Source organism: Haliotis rufescens, unplaced genomic scaffold (genome assembly GCF_023055435.1).
Source record: "Haliotis rufescens isolate VD_foot unplaced genomic scaffold, xgHalRufe1.0.p SCAF_2, whole genome shotgun sequence".
NCBI lineage: Eukaryota > Metazoa > Mollusca > Gastropoda > Lepetellida > Haliotidae > Haliotis > Haliotis rufescens.
The window spans coordinates 13470956-13490735 of NW_025963890.1; the positions used below are offsets into that span (position 1 = coordinate 13470956).

Here is a 19780-nt window from a genome sequence, read left to right on the forward strand (position 1 = left end):
TTTGAACTTGGGAAATATTCCTGAGCGTTTCAGTGATCCAGTTGATAGATTAACCCTGGTGTAACAATGTCCATTTTGCTTATAATTTTTACAATAATATGACATGAAGGTGCAAACAGTATGTAAAGGTTTATTTTTGACAAAGTGACGACAAAATAAACAATTTTTACATGGATTTTACGTTTCTATTTCTATTTCTTTAAAGATATCTGCTTGATGTCTTTGTTCTCTGTACTTCATGAACTGTTGTGCTCTACCAAGGGCTAGCCATGGCCACTTTTGGCCACATGGTTTTCCTTCAAAATAGCTGTAGAATCAGGGAGATATAGCTCCTTATTTTCCAGTGTATTATATCTCCCTTATATATATGATAAAAAAACTGGACTCAAATCTCATTAATATCAGATCTTAGTTTTAGCTACCGCTAAACAAAGATCTGAGGATATCCCATTACAGGTGACGTCAGAAGGACCTTTCGCAAATTTTGACCGACCAATGAAATGACTGACAAGAAAACAACATTAGCCAATCAGAAGGCAGCTTTCTCAAGCTTTACGACACTAGTTTCAAACTGGCGACTACGCTACGAAACATATTTTGACGTATTCTTGATTAAAATAATTAAACTGATAAGAAGAACATTCTGGAATGGCTATAGATGGCCTAGATTGTATTGATACAATCATAAAACCCGTAACTGTCGTTCGGAATACCCCGTGTTAAATATTTCGTGGTTGCATGATTAGAAAACACATTCCGACTGTCAATTTCATGATCTGGTAAGCGACGCTCTGATTGGTTGGATGAAAGTCGTTCTGACGTGACCTGTAATGGGATGTCCTCAGATCTTTATTCAGCAATGAGCGAGAACTAAGATCTGATTTTAATGAGATTGAACTGGACTCATTTGCCACAATAGCTTCATTATGAGTTTGGTTCGAAAGACTTAACATAAAAAATAGCCATCCAATCAAGGTGCAGATTGAAACAAGTGTCTGTATCACTGAAATACTGCACTCATCGTGTCTCCATTATAACTGGGAATGGACCGCCTCCGTGGTCTTGTGGTAGAGCGTCCGCCCGGAGAGCGGAAGGTCCAGGGTTCGATCCCGGGCCGCGTCATACAAAAAGACGTTAAAAGATTGTACTTGTTGTTACTCTGTCTGGCGCTCGGCATTAAGGGGCTAAAACAAGGACTGGTCGGCTCTGAGTGGGGTATTCATGTTAAACTGCGGCATGGTATCTCAGTGAGCTAGCACTATAAATCGGCATCAGTCCGGGCTAGTACAAGCAGCCACACATACACGTGCATGCATGTCGCTATATAAATGTAATAATCTTGGACGCGACGTTAAACCCAATTTCACCTCACCTCACCTCACCTATAACTGGGAATGTCTACAAATGTTGACTGGTTGTTGATTTCAAGATGAGAGACATTCTGTGCCAAGTTGGTGATAAGAGAGATGGGCACATCGCTTCCAAAACAATGCGTGGTTTCAAACAGGTCCAAAGTATTTATAAAAATAGAATGGAAATTTAATACATTGAATAATCACATCTTCCTGAGGCAAGGGAGTTTCCACACTTGTCGAACAAGGCTGGAATTATGGAGTTTTTTGGGGGGGCTGGACTAATGAGTCGATGCATAGTCCAATCAAAGTCGCGTAATGAAATCAACATTGCATTCATAAACAACTTGGCAGATTTTGGTCGATTCCAGGATTTGCAGAGCATGTGCACTGTTAACTGGGCGTCAACAAATGTTTTCCAAATCTTTTTATATTGTCAATCAAAGAGTTCAAGTGATTTTACTTTGTGAGGTAACATTACGAGGTTCTATTACAAAAAAGATCTTGATTATCGTAATCGCCATTGGTGGCACTACGATCAATCCCAGAAATTCCAACCTAGTTCGGCAAGGGTGGAAACTGGACTTTTACAGTCAGTTAACTCCCTTCACTCAGACATGAAGTGATGCAGCTCACATTTCAGACTATCAACTGGTATTTCACATTGACTGAAGGTACATAATTCTGTATCCATGATTCAGGCTATGTGCTGATCTGGAAGATTTTACATGGAACAGCACTGTCCAGCTTGACTGTCAACCAATCCATGCTCAACAACAGCTACAATCAAGCTCTAATATTGTTGACTTAAGAGTCTTTACTTGGTCATGTCATACTGAAAGACATTATAGATGGTACTTCCTGTTACCTTGCTTGGCACTGTGGGGGTAGGTGAAATGGGGTTTAAATGTTGCGTCCAAGGTTATTGCAATTATATAATAGCGACGTGCATGTACGTTTGCGTGGCTGCTTGTACTAGTCCGAACTGATGCCGATTTATAGTGCTAACTCACTGAGCTACCATGCTGCAGTTTGGACATGAATATCCCACTCAATATACTGACTCCGAGCCGACCAGTCCTTGTTTAGCCCCTTAATGCTAAGCGCCAGATGGGTAACAACAAGTACCATCTTTTAAAGTCTTTTAATATGACGCGGCCGGGGATCAAACCCCGGACCTTCCGCTCTCCGGATGGATGCTCTACCACAAGACCACGGATGCGGATGTAGAAGGGGATAAGGCATGGCCTGACTGGCTTGGAGTCAGTGTAAAGTGTCTGAATGGGGTATGGCCTCTCAATGAGCTAGCACTAAATATTTATTTGTTTGTTTGTTGTTTAACGCCTCACTCAGCAATATTTCAGCTATATGACAGCGGTCTGCAAATAATTGATAGACACTCCAGTGAATGGCATAATGAGCATTGATCTACGCAGTTGGGTCATGATGTCATGCATCAACCATGTCAGCAAGCCTGACCACCTGATCCCGTTGATTGCCTCTTACAGCAAGCTGAAGCCCTATTTTCTACCCGGATCTTCACGGAGCTACCACTAAAACCGGAATTAGTCCAGACTAGTAAAAGCAGCAACACACACACACATCTGCATGCACGTGGCTATGTAGGTGAAATAATCTTGAAAGTGATGTTATACCCCATTTTTACCATACCTCACTTAAGAGTCAAACACACAGGTTAGTGGTTAGAACAAATCTTTCCCTCGCAATGAGTGACATTCTGTGTTTGAAAGTACTGTTGATGTTAGACTGCTGTGACTATTTACAACAGACGATAGAACTCAACTTCAGACTTTATTTGGTTATCCTATCTAGCACTTGATATCAAAGCATTTATACATTCCAGTGATTCCACACAAGAAAGCATTTACAATATTATAACCAGTGTATCAAATACAAATATAGAACCCAGCAAGTCCTGAAAGAATGAGCTCTTCCAACTAGGAACATGATGATTCCCACAGCAGTGACTGTCAATAACAGATTTGCATCAACAGATAACAGGCAAACTATGACCCAAATGATATACTAAACATAACGGCAGAAAAAGGACAAGTTAACAAAAACAGTAAACTTATCTTGCTTCTTTATGATAAATTATATTAACTTTATAAATATGCAAAAGAAAGTTTAAGGATGTCTAACAACAATGAACACTACCGTATTTATGCAGAATTCATTCCTAACAATTTGATCACAATTATTTGCTACCTTCATGGCCCGAACCACACATTTGGGCAAACTGAAGTCATGAAGAGGTACATATTACACTCCATGCTAAAACTGGAAATTAATTCACTTTAGCAAAAAGGTCTCATAAGATAATCAATGTCACATATTTGTTTACTCTGAGATTATGCTTGAACTCAATCTTCAACTCACCCTTTAAAAATACATGAAAAGGCACTAACTTTGCAGGGAGATCACATTCTTCTTTTGTGAATGCAAATTGACAGGTCTGATCATATATCTATATATTTCACATCAAACCTGCACATGATGACTCCAGCGTGAAAAGAATTCCTATTTAACAAAAGCATATCAGGGATATTGGATTTACGAATTGGCAGATGACACATTGACTATATTCCATATAAAAACATTATCATACAAACAACATGATACATGGATGCCATTTATGAAAGTTCCAATCACAGCCCTGTTCACCTTCACACATGTACACCCTAGGATGTAGAACATTTCCACCTCACATCTTATACTGATTAAGATGTTCTGACTTGCCATAAAATGACCTACCGGTACTCTTATTTCAATTTTTTCAGATATAACTAATATTGCCAGTGATATTTTTATCACACATGGCCGATATGACTTCAACATGTTTTAGAGGGGGACTATACCCGATAGACATTGGAAGTTTGAAATTGAGACATGGTTGCTGTGTAATTACTGTCAAAACTCAACTTTCTGATTCAAATACATATCCAAACTTGAATTGACAAACAACCAAAATGTTTGAACGACTTGAATCCAAACTTGCAGGGACTGGCAATGTCTACAAGTCTATGTCGACCATACAACCAGATCAATGGGTTTTTCTCCTTACAGACAAGTCTATCCAACATTTTGTACAATCCCAAACAGAAACAAATTGAAAATGACAAATACAGTTGAAAATATGCTTTAAAAAACATATCTTGTCCAATATTTTGTTTCAACACTTTTAGCATGTTCAGTTTAGGGAATCAGTCTGAAACCAACTCAGATGATGTTTTCAAGTTGTGTCTCCTGCCTTTTGGTCTAGTTATAACAAAAGGAATCAGGCACACTTAGTTTTCTCAAAGCTTATATAAGCATTTCCGATGTGTTGTTCTGTTCTTGAAGACATAAAGAAATTAAAAAACTTTCATCTTTGCAGCAGCATTTTAATATGCAGTAACAAAACATCAGAAACAAACATGGTTATACTGAACAAAATATATTCTTCATAAATAAAACAATAGGCATGTATTAAAGAATAGCATTGGCTTATGTTGCATAAATAGCAGAAGCGAAATTGCAGATATCTGTCCAATGAAACATGCATACATATACACAACTTTCTGGTATTAATACAGTTGTGTATGTAATGTTACCTTCAATATTTTTTTATAAGTTATAATGGTTAGTAACAAATTCTTTATACCCAATGAAAACCCCTCAACATCTGACCTGTCACTTCAACACAAAAAAGGAGGTTTAAGATCTCTCCTGAATATATACAGTTGAAGGAAGACTCAACTATGACAAATGCCTAACAAGCTGCTTCAGACACAGAGCTTACCTACTTTTTTAAGTGACACAAAAATCACTTTCAGATGACCATGTACAAAAAGGCACTACATTTTAACAACAGCGGTTTCGCTGCCTGTTCAAAGACAGTGAGATCATTTTAAGTACCTACATTAAATCTGTACATATTTTCAGGATGATAACAAATTACAACTTCTTCTGCAGCAAACATTGCACTACAATATGAACACAATCAGCCAGATCAGTATTGTAATTTTTTTCTGTTCAAAACAAACTTTGGAGCTTATTTCAGGAAAATGTTCAAATGTGAAATGTACAAGCAAACATTTTGTAAAGTTGTGTTCAAGATAACAAACATTCAGTCAACTCCCTCGTTCGTCATCCTCAATCAAGAGTCCTACTTCAATGGAGTTTTTCATCATCTTATGCAGACTTCAAATTTTCAAAAACACGATAAATATCTCAAAACAAATCTACAACAAACAATGGTTGTCTTCAGACAGGGTTTTATCAGATGCAAAATTGAGAATAGATGCAAATAATTAACATTCCATGTCCTCCTGGAAACCAAAAATATGGCTGTTTGAACCATTAAGTCTAATTAATATTGTGGATTGCATGCTGCAACTGATATTTCTATTCTTGTCTGAAATACACACAAGTTCAGAGTGTCAGTAGCTGATTTCCATGAATCTAATAGGGAAATCCCCATCTATAAATATGCTTAAGACTTCTTAGCATGTGCAATAATATGTCATCACTGCATCAGTAAAATGGGACCCCCAAAAGAAATTACCTCGAGTCCCTGGCCTTGAAACTAGATAGACCCAGTTGAATCCCTGCTTCAGGTATATTCAGTATTTGTAAAATGCATCATGCTCTTTATGAGAATAATGATCATTTCTGATTATGCTTTGTGATTTTCATACAACTGAGTACACAACTTGTCAATACTATACAGTCAACACCTCATCTTTCTGACAAACTAGCAACTCTGTTTTCATTTGTTTCCTTCTCACACTCTCGTCCCAATCGGCCTACTATGATGCGAATATTATACAAGCATACATACAGTCATATGTTGAACATAATCATATTATTTGTGCGAGAACATTTCTGAGTATAACCATCAATTCTGTACACATGTATCTGACCATTCTTCATTTCAACACCTACTGAGCAACTCACAGCCTGAGCTTATCCATTCCCAGTGCACCATGCCAATTGTTCTGCATCGTCAATCAGACATAGACACAAAGTCCCTCCGTCAACCAGGAATACATATAGACGCTATGCAGTGGAGTGGTGATATGTCTATCGTTGGAAAACTAACGAAATGAGGCTGCTTATTAAAGCAACACGTAGAGCAGATGCCACACCTCTATGGCACTTGTCAAACAAGAAACAATACTGTTTTGGTTGTATTTGTCTACACACAGGCTGGCTTCCTTGTGGCTGGAATCTGGCCATTGCTTGATTAGTTGGTTAAATATAGCAAGTACACCTCATAGCAGCCATATGTATTCATGGATGATGAAGGAACGCGGTGTATACAATCCCGTGAAGTGATTAGTCTGTGACTCATCGAGCAAGTGCTGTGATGAGATTGGCACACATCTCGAAAAACTCTAGGGTCTGGTGACACTGTCCATCTCCCTCCTCATCCACATCCATCCTCTCGTCTGTTATCTGTTCCAGAGCTTCAATGGCATCCATTGTCTGTACGGTAGAAAGACTCTTGAAGTCCAGCAGAAAGCTCTTCTGGTCAACCTGATACAGCTGGAGACTCATCTTGGTCTGAAATGGACATACATGGTCTTAATACTCCAATAGACTTGTCCAATTCTGTTTGGTCAATTATATCACTTCATGCTCTTCCAAACACTCTTGCACCCCTCAGTCTCCATATCTAGCCCAAGTCAAGACACTCGGTACTTTTTTTGTTTTGTATGTTGCTTAACAATGTACTCAGCAATATTCCTGTAACATGATTCCAGCCTTAAAATATTTCTGTCTTGACGGGATAATCTGGTGATTGCCTAGTAACTATATCCTCTGTCACTCTCATCTTACAAACATATCCACACCAAACTTTCAGTCCGATCATTTCCATTGCAAATGTTCATCTGTAACTTAAATATTTGACTTACAAACTTTCCAGAGATTTCATTCTTCTTTCTAACTCGGACATGATAATTGTTGACTATTTTCCATTCCTGTTGAACAATAGAAATGACACGATGTTATGATATAATTGTATTATTTCAAAGGCAATAACATATGATTTCAAAGCAGAACAGAGATTGGACATAATAAAACACAAAAAAACATATCAATCAGCTCACAGAACTGACACATAAAAAGTAAGATTTCCCATGGAAATGTTTTTTCAATAAGTGATAGTGAGTGAGTGAGTATGGTTTAACGCCGCTTTTAGCAATATTCCAGCAATATCACGGCGGGGGACACCAGAAATGGACTTCACACATTGTACCCATGTCGGGAATCGAACGCTTTAACCACTAGACTACCTGACCGCCCCTCAATTAGTGATAAGTGAACATGAACACGGCAACCAGTAACAAAGGCATGAGCAATGATCTATGGCATCACGGCATGATGGCACACAATCAACATACCATGTCTATCAAGTCAAGCATGGGATACTATGTGTTTAAATCCCCACAGAGTGTTTTGGGTTGGTTGGTTTATTTGTTGTTTAACTCCGCACTCAGCAATATTCCAGCTATATGACGGCGGTCTGTAAATAATCAAGTCTGGACCAGACAATCCAGTGATTAATGTCATGAGCACCGATCCACACAATTGGGATCGATGACATGTATCAGCCAAGTCAGCGACCCTGACCACCCGATCCCGTGAGTCGCCTCTTACGACAAGCATAGTCGCCTTTTACGGCAAGGATGGGTTGCTGAAGACCTATTCTACACCGGATCTTCACAGGTTTGGATGCTTTGGGAATAAGGAGGTGCCAAAATAATGGCAATCACAGTATAATCACAATGCTATTGATGCTAAATAAGTTGATAATACTGAGTATAGCAGAGATTCATGTTAGACACATATCTTTTTGTCCTCCTATAGACACAGTGATTATCCGGCACATTGTATGATGAGATATTATTAAGATGATCATGATTCTACTTCCACAATGTCCACAGAGAGGGGACACACATTACAGTAGACATGTAAAATGGAGGAATAAGACTCACAAAATTCAATGACTTCATAGCTCTAAAGACTTCATGCATAATATCTTGTGGCTTGCTTTGTGATCGAATACCTGAAAGAAAACCAATGGACACAATTACCATGGTGATAAAATATATCTAATTACTCATGCTGTAATTTTTCACTTCTTATTTGTGCCAGTTTCAACATTATGTGCATGTGTTGTTTAATGATGTACTCAGCAACATCCAAGCTATACAAGAACATCCTGTAAACAAGTATTTGTCACAGAAGTGACGAAATGTCCCCCGCCTGTATATACACCATAGTACCAAATATGAAGACAATCCAGCGATTAGTTCTTGAGATATCGCGGCAACACCGTTTTCCAACTCCAAAAGCAGATTTGCCTGCTGTGACCATGAAAATGGGGTCAAGGTCACCAAAACCGACTGGTGTCTGCGGTGCCTGTATATACACCATAGTTCCAAATATTAAGACAATCCTGCGATTAGTTCTTGAGATATCGCGGCAACACCGTTTTCCAACTCCAAAAGCAGGTTTGCCGGCTGTGACCTTGAAAATGGGGTCAAGGTCACCAAAACCGACTGGTGTCTGCGGAGTCTGTATATACACCATAGTTCCAAATATGAAAACAATCCAGAGATTAGTTCTTGAGATATCGCGGCAACACTGTTTTCAAACTCCAAAAGCAGATTTGCCTGCTGTGACCTTGAAAATGGGATCAAGGTCACCAAAACCGACTGGTGTCTGCAGTGTTTGTATATACATCATAGTTCCAAACATGAAGACAATCCTGCAATTAGTTCTTGAGATATCGTGGCAACACCGTTTTCCAACTCCAAAAGCAGATTTACCTGCTGTGACCTTGAAAATGGGGTCAAGGTCACCAAAACCGACTGGTGTCTGCGGAGTCTGTATATACACCATAGTTCCAAATATGAAGACAATCCAGTGTTTAGTTCTTGAGATACCGCGGCAACAAACAGGTGGGACGTACGGACGTACGTACGGACGGTCGTGAATACTATATCCCCCGCTTCGCGCTTTCGCGCGGCGGGGGACAATAATCGAGTTTGGACCGGACAATCCAGTAATTGACATAATTAGCCTGACCACCCGAGCCATCAAGTCTCATCTTACGACCAGCATAGGTTATTAGGAACCAATTCTAACCGAGAATCACCACAGGTTCCCAATTTAGTCACCTCTTACAGCTAGCAATCGGGCGCTGGGGACACATTCTACCCTGGATTTTCGACAGTAAAAGAATTAACAATATACACATTCATTAAATCTACAGAGGTTTTAGGTTTATTTCATGATGCTTTGATCTTTCCAGCATGAATGAACATGTGAAGCATCCGACGTACCCAGATGCCACTTGGCTTTCTTTGGTGCAGGCTGAACAGGCCTCTGTCCTGACGGGGGACTTTTGATAGGATCTAACGTGTGTGTCACATCCTTTATTTCTGAAATAGGTACAAAGTGATGTACAGTACAAAGCACACATACCTGTTAAGAACTTTAAAACTATTCATCATGCTCACTTATTTAATTTTCACACACAGTTTGACAAGTAAAAAACAAGGGTAACCTACCTGGCATTCGCTCTGGGTGAGGTTTCATAGGACTAGATGCCTGGAAATGAAGAATAAACATGTCTATATTTCAGTTCTCAGATGACAATTACTCACACAGCTGCTGCATCTTGCTGTTTAATGTTTATGTTACATCAGGATGGATTGAGGGACTAATGTTGTATACTGCAGTCAGCAATGTTACCATGGTTACTCAAGACTGAACAATAGCCAGACGAGTGGCATGACACATGCTGTCAGACTCTCGACCGACCAGGGACTTATCTAGGATACAAAACTAACTGCTCCAAATGAAATTGTTGTTTAATTTTCCTAAATTCATAGGTATTTTAACATCAAATTTTCAACACTGCATTCAATGCAGAAATGGTCTATATTAGTCCTGTTAACAGTGAAAATATAAGTCACCTTACAAACCCATAACATTAGTTATAAATATAACAGCATGAATTGGAAAATGTTTAATAATTGCAATTGGGGAATTTTTACAGGCATTTGCTGCAGACTTAAGAGCCAAATATCTCAGTGAGAGTATCATTTAACAACTCACCAGGAATGATTCTGGAGGCGGGGAGGAGGCAAGGTAGAATTCTTTCAACTCTGTCTTGGAAGCTGTGGAGTGACAATGTGAAGAATAAATTAATCATGATAGCAGGTTAAAACCAGTCAATAATCTGGCAAATACACTTACCTGATTGTCGCTCTTTCAATAATACAAGAGGCATGTATCATATGAGATCATATTTTCTTTACTTTAACTCTTAAAAAAACCTCAAGCAGCTTAACAGTGCTCATTATACTTCAATGTCTTCATCAAAATAACCTGTAAGTCATCTTGATAACATATCTGAATGCATCTGACTTTAGTGACTATAGTATCTTAAATGCATGCTTCAGTGACTTACTTTCATCAGCAAACCTCTGGTTGTCTATGATGAGGTTGTAGGCTATAGCCAGTTGGTCATGGGGATCCCCACTCAGGATGGCTCTCTGCACATCGAGCTCATCTACGTTGAATTTCTATCAAATGATAGATTACATTTTTTTTTAAATCATTACCAAGAGAGAGCTATGGATAAAAGGACTTGTAAGAAAATTGACTAAAAACATTATTTCAGGTGTGGGTTGGATTGTGTAATACAAAGTTACCCTTCTGATTTTAGAACTATTGTTCAAATTATTATACTAACATTAGGTCTTAAAAGTAATGCCAATAAATTAAAACACAATAAGAAGAACACTTTTTGAAGAAAGCCTAAGTTTTCTTCCAAACAATCCAGATTCACAGTTTCAGGACTTGAGAAGTGAAAGAGAATGAACAAACTGTTTCAAAAACCAATATTGATAAATCTGAACATGACTGCAGTTGCCTACTAAACTGTGTTGAGAGTAGTGTCGTTACTCCTGTACTTACATCACAAACTTCTCGGATGACATCCAGGTCCACTATAGACGCGTCCTGGTCGTTGGGAGATGGAAACAGGTACCCTGCCAGGTCTTTCTTGAACCACTCATGATCCCTGAGTTCATTTCAAATATCATAGACATACAAACATACAAATTATCACCTGAACACAGACCTATAAGCCAGCAATGCTAGAGAGAAGAAGAAAACGCCAGAGTATTTATGCATTCTGCCGGGATCAAGATTTACTGCTGGATAATATGAAATCAATGATAATGAATGCTGATAGCTTGGAGTGCACTGGCCTGGAAGCTAGGTATCAGGGCATGATTCTTCTAATTGTGTTGTTCAAGTTACAGCAGCAGCTAATTATAAAATTGAAGCCTGTTTTTTTAAACTTGACAATTCATAATATTGCCTACATGTTTAGAAATGATTATATGACAAACAAATTCTGGAAGCAAATGTTAGCACCATCAATAAACAAGCATGAAAAACTCATATGCCCAATGTGCTCTGCTGAGCTCAACAGCTGCCCAGGACTTATTCTCAAGAGTCTGTGACACTTAATTAAAACCTGATTGGTATGCTGCAAGCTGACTGGTACCTTTCACCATCTAAGCAGGATGATGTTACCATGACAAGATCACTGGGAAAGTGTTAATCACTTAATAAAATGGGTTTTTTTCATTTGTTTTGATGGAATTAAACAAATTCCAAAAACATAATGGTAAACAGTTGATTATTACATTGATAAGTCAGGAAATACAAAGGATTCAGCAATGGTTCAATGATTGGAATTTCTGGTCCTTAACCCCCCCCCAATCTTTACATGTCAGTAATAAAAATTTACTGACATGAACTTAACGTTTTAGTTAACACAGTGTACATTATCTTAATAACCTACTTATCAGCTAACAAGAGTTATGTCCCTTCATTAGACTTCTACTTAATCAGTTATCTGTAAGCCATGTATAGATAGGCCTACACAAACTGTCTCAGCCTGTATTCCTGTGAGAGATGCACACTCACCTGATATCTTGTATTGTTGCTCTCTTGAGAGGGTCTACTTGCAGCATATGGCACAGTAACGACACAACATCCTTGTTGAGATACTCAGGGATGGCAAATAGGCCAGCTGAAAATTATACATGTGAGCGAGTTACCGATAGGTGTTAAATGCTTTGAACAGTACTTTAGTTATACAGACAAACAGGGGGCACAGGTGGCACAGTCGTCTAAGGCGCAGCAATTTGCTGTGCAGAGTTGCGTCCCTTGGGCATGCCAGAAACCTATGATTGTGGGTTCGAATCCTGGTTCGCCCCGATTATGTTTCTAGGTTTGTCAGCACTATACCCGTGCTCGTGGGTTTCATCGAAGTGGTAAACATCTGAGACCTGCATCACTTCGGGCTTTCCTCCCACATTAAGCTGACACGCCGTGACATAACTGGAATACTGTCAAAAGCGGTGTTAAACCCAACTCACTCACTCACTACAGACAAACCCTGTTATCTTGAACCTAGCGTGACCGTGTTGTAACTTCGAGATATACGGATGCTCAAGATAACAAGGCATGAACATTCGGACAGATCAAATGACAGAAAAACAAATTATAGATACAACGCAATACGATTGCATACACAAGAAATCAAAAACACAACGTGTATGGGATGACAAATTAAAATGTATTTTGATGGCTATGATTAATAACAACTGTACGTTAATGTAGTAGGCATGGCAGTAATCACAATTCGATCCACTTGGATCGTGTGAATAGCGTCACACATCTTTAATTCCTTTAATCCCAATTTGATCAGCACATTTCGATGTAAGGTGGAAATATCGCCATGTTTTTACTCAAGTGTATGTACTTACGATATCTTATTTGTCAATAAAGATTACAATTACAATTGAATTAAAAGATAAGTACGTAATAATTGGTGGACCAATTGGTTCAAATTGCTCTGTACCTTTACAGTGATGCAAGATGTGTGGGGAAAGGCACTAAATATACTTACGCTTCTCAAAACTGTTTGTGTGTCAATGCCAACTTCCGAGATAAAGGTATAAAATTCTACAGTAAAGTCAAAGTTGGGACCCAGTCCCAAGGTTTGAGATAGTGCAATTTATTTTTATCTCGAAATTGATATAAGCAGGTAACTTTATATGTATTTATATAGTGAGGCGGTTGCGACTCGAGAATAGGCTCGAGAGATCGGTACATTTGAGATAACGCAGTTCGACTGTATGATGGTGTGTCAGCTGTATGTAGGATGAAAGCCCAAGTGATACATGTTTTAGAAGCTTACCACAGTAAGCTCTTTTGAGGATACTTACATTAACACAATATGTTAAAAAACACCACAGTTTCTATCAAACTTTCAATTACTGTGTATCAATCAATAGGCAAATGAAAGTATTTCTTGTGTTTTCATCTAGCAATCAACTCCATAAGATGCTTAGCTCAAAGAAACATTCTCTACTTACATTTGATCTTCCTGAATAATGTAGGGACGTGTTCATCATCAAACGGTAACTGAAACAAACCAGATTAATTACTCAAATGGCACAGTCATCAAATTATCCTTTCAACATGTTCAAAACTGGCATTGATAAAAACAACTCAAGACATAACAAAGTCAGATACAGTTAATTACTTGCAGTAACAATCCCCAACCATCAGCGGTGTAATATATGTAATGTTTATTGTTTAAGCTGATTATCCATTGACACTTGAATATCCTCCTCAACATAGCAATGATACTGTACTGTCATTGAAATACATTCATGGTAGGTACTCCAACATGTGTTTCTTCACATGTCACATACACATCAGTCCACGTACCGTCCCACACAGCAAGGCATACAGGATAACACCACAGCTCCAGATATCCACCTCCGGACCCGCGTACAGCCTGGAAACAGTGTTAAATACAGAGGAATGTTCAGGATCTTGATATATCTATATACAATGACTAACCCAAGCCTAGTGAACAATAACACATGAAAGTGTCTGAAAAAACAGGTGTGTGCAATAGGAGTGGGACGAGTCAAAATTTACTACCCGGGTACCCATCCCCCTATTACCCGACCCTACCCAGGTACTTGCTGTAGGTCTTAAGAGATGGGGAAAAAAGGTCCAATTGGGAATAGTTTGACTGTACACATATAAAACGATCTGGTCATGCATACACTGAAGAAATGCGAACATTAGTGACTTGTAGTGTAACCATAGCGTTCTAGATAATTTAACAATATATCATGGTACTAGCTATGGGTCTAGGTAGTCCTGTGGGTACCCGGGTCCTACTCAGTTCCCACCAAACCCGTCCCAGCCCTTGCGTGCAAGCATGACCCAATCCCCACCCCTACCATCATAACCTCTGGATTCACAAGTGCATATCCAACACACAGTGGCAATGTCATCATGAGTATCATACACTACACCTAATGGTATCAGTTAGAAACAACATTAAACTTCAATTCAAAGCAAGACACTTCATGGTGTGCATGGCGGTTTCATACTTAGGGAAGGGCTACACTTGGGACAAGCAGCAGTTTTATCAGGCCATTCAAACATTTCTGTACTTGTTTGCTTCCTCAAAATGTTATGATAGAGACAATGTATCAGTTTCATTTAAAGTTTTAATTACAGTCAGTGAGTGAGTGAGTGAGTGAGTGAGTGAGTGAGTGAGTGAGTGAGTGAGTGAGTGAGTGAGTGAGTGAGTGAATAGATTCACATTTTCCTTTATTCAAATAACTGTAGGTAATTATTAGTGAGGATCTTGTGACTTACTTTCCTGATATAACTTCAGGAGCAGCGTAATTCGGGGAGCCGCAACTTGTCCGCAGGAATTCTCCATCATGCATCATGTTAGACAAACCTGAATGATAAGATCCATTTAATGAAAAATACCATAATACCACAATCGTTGGTCCTTTTTCAAACTGTCAATCTATTCTATTCATAATTTCGCAATCAAGGATAACATAGCATCAGGACCATCATTTTAACAAGTTTAAAACCTGCATACAAAACTTTATTTGCATTAGCATTTGACATGGCATCTACAATGTCTACCAAATTTCAAGTGAAATCAGCAGGATCAGAAATGCTGGAAAATGATTGAAAACCTTATATGCTGCCTCTCTGACATAATGGTACCTACCAAAGTCAGCTATTTTAACGTTAGTGTTCTGATCTAGCAGCAAGTTTTCAGGTTTGAGATCCCTGTGCACCACCATGTGTCGATGACAGTAGTCCACCCCAGAAATAATCTGCTGGAAGAACCTCCTTGCCTCCACATCCTTCAGCTGAAACAAAACAACAGATGTAAAATATCTTCTATTTATATCTAGTAAAGCAGTCATTAGCAGTGAGATAAAAACTACCCAGGTTCTAGACATTTAGTGATGTGCCACTTTGCTGAAACCCAAGAGCAAAGGCCCAGTGCTGTCATAGGCTGTAAGAGATCTTGAACCAGTACCAGCAGAACAGTAGGTAAAACAACAGCACAGTTGTTGAGTCAAAATCATAATTACACGGATATGGTTATAGCACCAGCGCCCCCCCCACCCCCCCCCACCCCCCCCACCCCCCACCCCCTCTCTCTGTCTCCTGAGATCCTTATTATCACATTGACTTATTTAGCCCACTGAAACTTAATATATTGTAAGGAGGAAAGAAAGTCTTCAGACCTTTCTACATTGTTATGATTGATGGTTATGTCCTTTGCTTTCGTGATCACAACTACAGTGAGCGAGAATACATGACACTTTTTTGATGGACAACAACTTCATTACTGTTTGTAACAATGTTTCGGGGTGACTTCTGCCCTCTAATCAGGTGGCTACTGAGTAAGTGTACATTGGGTATGTTCACAACTCAATCCAAACACTGAAACTGTGTTACTTACCCTGCCATGCTTGACGATGTAATCAAAGAGTTCACCGCCAGCCACATATTCCATGACCATGAAGATGTCTGTTGGGGTGCTCATCACCTGGTATCTGGGCAATCACAAATAAATTCTAACTGATCTTATACTGATACTCACTTCCCCACTGCAAAAAGTCAAATCAGCAATTGGTTGAGTTCATCAGAAATTGGGTCTGTTTCTTGCAACTTAATTTTAATATGTTTACGCTGTCAAGAACATCAATGCATGTCAACATGGTTACAGTACCAGTGATTAAGTTGGGGACAAACAGCATTAATACATATTCATGATTTAACAACTGTCTTTAATATCAATTCATTAACAAGTTGAAATCAATCTTTAGGACAATTGTCAACATAGTCAATGTCCTAGAAGATGAAGCCATCTGAAACTATGCAGTACATCACTTTTTGTGGACTTACAGTTTGATGATATGAGGATGTCTGAAGAGTTTGAGATTCTGAATCTCTCTCCTGATTTTCCCGACAACATCGAGACTTTTAATTTTCTGCCTGTTTAAAATCTTCACAGCTACCTTGTGACCTGTTAGGTGATGTGTGGCAACTGAAACACAAAAAGACCAGTGTGACTAGCTGTGTACTCCACGACAATCTGGAAATAATCCACGTACTTTATTCAAATTATTGTCTCGGATCCACACTATTGGGTTTTGTAAACTTTTTAGAAAATACTTTATGTGCATCAAATACTTTAAATACATCAGTGCATCATTCACTGAAGCAGAGTTCATGAACATGTGATGCCTGCATTCAGTCAGTAAGGAAAGATCTGTAGACATTCTTGTAGCTACATTGGGTAATCACTAACATTTGTTATACTATGAGGCTGTCAGATTTCTTCATGCAATTGGAATAGAAGCAACTCAAACTTAACAGGGTTATGATTATTTAGATTGCATATTTTACACAAATGGTCAGCTTATCATGCTTATTTGGAGCTCCGTAATTATGTATCCCTTGATCACCAATTGATCATTTAATGTAATCATAGTAATTTATTTTTCATTTTTCAATGAATAAAAAACAACAACCCCAAAACCCATTATAATTCAAAGGAGACCCCAAACTTCTATTCAACATGGAATTCCTCTGTTATGAATGTATATGTCAATCATGTTTAGGTACTTGTGTACATATTATGAAATGCTGTCCTGTAGACATGTTACATTGGGATGTACTGTCACAACAAAGCCTTGTACAATTATATTAGGCATACAACTACAGGCATTGCCTTATTATTCCTGGACAATACAAACAGTCCCATAGTTTTTCATAAAACCAATAACTTCACCTTGTGCTCCGAACTTGTTGACAAGAGCATTGGTAAATAAAACATGTAATATGTCAACATAATATAGATGTTAAATAGAAATGCCTTGGCATTTAAATGCAACCATGAATGATAACAAATGACCCATAATCATGATGATAATGGCCATCACACATATAATGATTGTGTCACACACCACTCAAGCCATAGTTGGGGTGAGGTAATACAAGGTTTACCGTTGTATTCAATTTTCTTGCACTTATGTAACATCCGTATCACCCCACAGGTGTGTGTGGGGCTGCTTGTACTAGTTTAGACTAATGCTGGCTTTATTGTGCTAGCTCAATGAGACACCACGTTGAGGTTTAACATGGATACCAGACTCACACACAGTATACTAACTCAGAGCCAACCAATCCTTGTTTTATCTCCGTAATGCTGAGCACAAAGTAGGAAAACAACAAGTTCAACCTTTTAACATCATTAGGTATGACCCAGCCTGGGATCGAACCCATGATTCAGAAGATTGCAATAATACCATGTTACCTACCATGTGACTACCTTAAACTAATCAGCCAGAGTTCATTTTTTATTATTACACTGCTGTAGTTATCCACACATGAACACATTATATAGAGACTAAATTGTTAAAATTCAATGATGGGTTAGAGGTATTATTCAGACAGATTCACACTGTAGCAATAATATCAATAGAGTCTGATGCTACAATTAATTCAAATTATGGACATATTCTTTATTGCATCAACATTCCCAGGTCTGTAATCAAAGGTTCTAATGACTTTCTACTCTATCATGTCTATTACACAGAAACTTTTTGCACCACAAGAAAACTTGGTTGAAATCATATTTTCATAAATTTTGTAAAGTAGTTTTATATTTACTTTGAGAAATGTTGAACTGCAAGCTTAAAACTTAATTTCAAATAAACATTACAGTTTTATGGTTAACATTAGGCATATATTCCCATTAGCAATATTAGACTGGAAACGTTATGGTGCTAGACATATAGGCCTTGTTTCTAAATTGTCACTGAATCACTTAAAGAAACCACTAAACTAAAGTAAGGAAATTTGGAATTTCCTAATGGTAGAAAATGTGATGTACTAAATACACATCAACATGATCAATGTACACAATCGCTTTATAATGCATTGCATTTCAATGTTCAGTTCTACTTGGGAAAGAACATGTCTGCATTAGGAATATTAGTGGCCTATATTATGCAGTGATGACATTAGGCTCTTTGCGCTAACAGTTATATTAATACAATACAGTTTGTGGATATTATCATGCTACACCGTGTACACTGAAATAATACAATAGCTACGTGTTTTCTCGTCTTGTCGACTTTTTCTCCCATGTCACACCTAGATGTAAACATGTTTTTCTCAAAACAAGCCAGTTTACTACCCTACATATTTGCACAAAATAAATTAACACGTCACAAATTTTCTTCTGCTATTATACCATGACATTCAACAGAGTTTCTATATCATTGCAGTAAATGCTTAAAATGTCGACATTTGATTCCATCGTCAATATGCGTCCCACGTGAAACCGTATACATGTTCTCGACATTGTAACCGCAAGGTTATTGATCGACAGAACTGGCGAGTCAAGGCTGTTTACAAAATCTAGGCGCACGCGACTTGTTCCACTAAGGCTATCGAGGCACGACATTGTCAGATGATTTATTGGTTAAAATTGCAAAGTTTGCATCAAATACTCACTTTTTACTTTGCCAAAGGTGCCAACACCAAGTGTTTCACCTAATATATAATGCCCAATCTTCACTTGTGGACCCTTCTCCGCCATGTTGGAGAGCTTGTCATAAACATGACGTCATACAGTGATTGAAGCTTGTCATTGGTCCATCTCGATAAGGACCCGGATATTAAAACGTCAACATCAACAACACGTGCTTGTTATGGTGTGTACACTAACGGTATATTATTGACTTGTTAAAATCTTCATCAAACCCTCATCAAGTAATATATTGCACAAAAAATAATAGTCTAAGCTACCCCATATTAAATAATATTTTTCAGCTTATTTATTTGTTGATTATGTGAAATAAATAGACACATTGTGTTTTGTTGTGTTTAACTTAATATAAATTAGTTATTATATTAATATTAATACATAAGTTATTAGATTTCGATCCAAATTTTACAATGCAAGGTGA

The 19780-nt window shown here is 38.2% G+C and overlaps 1 protein-coding gene across 1 annotated transcript; it reads right to left on the minus strand.

The window, feature by feature from the left end:
* Window positions 1-3151: 3151 nt before the first annotated feature.
* Window positions 3152-19446, minus strand: LOC124113732 (5'-AMP-activated protein kinase catalytic subunit alpha-2-like). The gene is made up of 16 exons (XM_046474240.2): window positions 19326-19446; window positions 16707-16848; window positions 16261-16354; window positions 15514-15658; window positions 15141-15228; window positions 14190-14259; window positions 13832-13880; window positions 12375-12480; window positions 11352-11457; window positions 10843-10957; window positions 10488-10549; window positions 9938-9977; window positions 9710-9808; window positions 8357-8427; window positions 7274-7339; window positions 3152-6920 (listed from the first exon to the last, which is right to left on the minus strand). The coding sequence occupies exons 1-16, from the start codon at window positions 19408-19410 to the stop codon at window positions 6705-6707; spliced, it is 1554 nt and encodes a 517-aa protein (XP_046330196.1). The 5' UTR covers window positions 19411-19446; the 3' UTR covers window positions 3152-6704.
* Window positions 19447-19780: the final 334 nt, after the last annotated feature.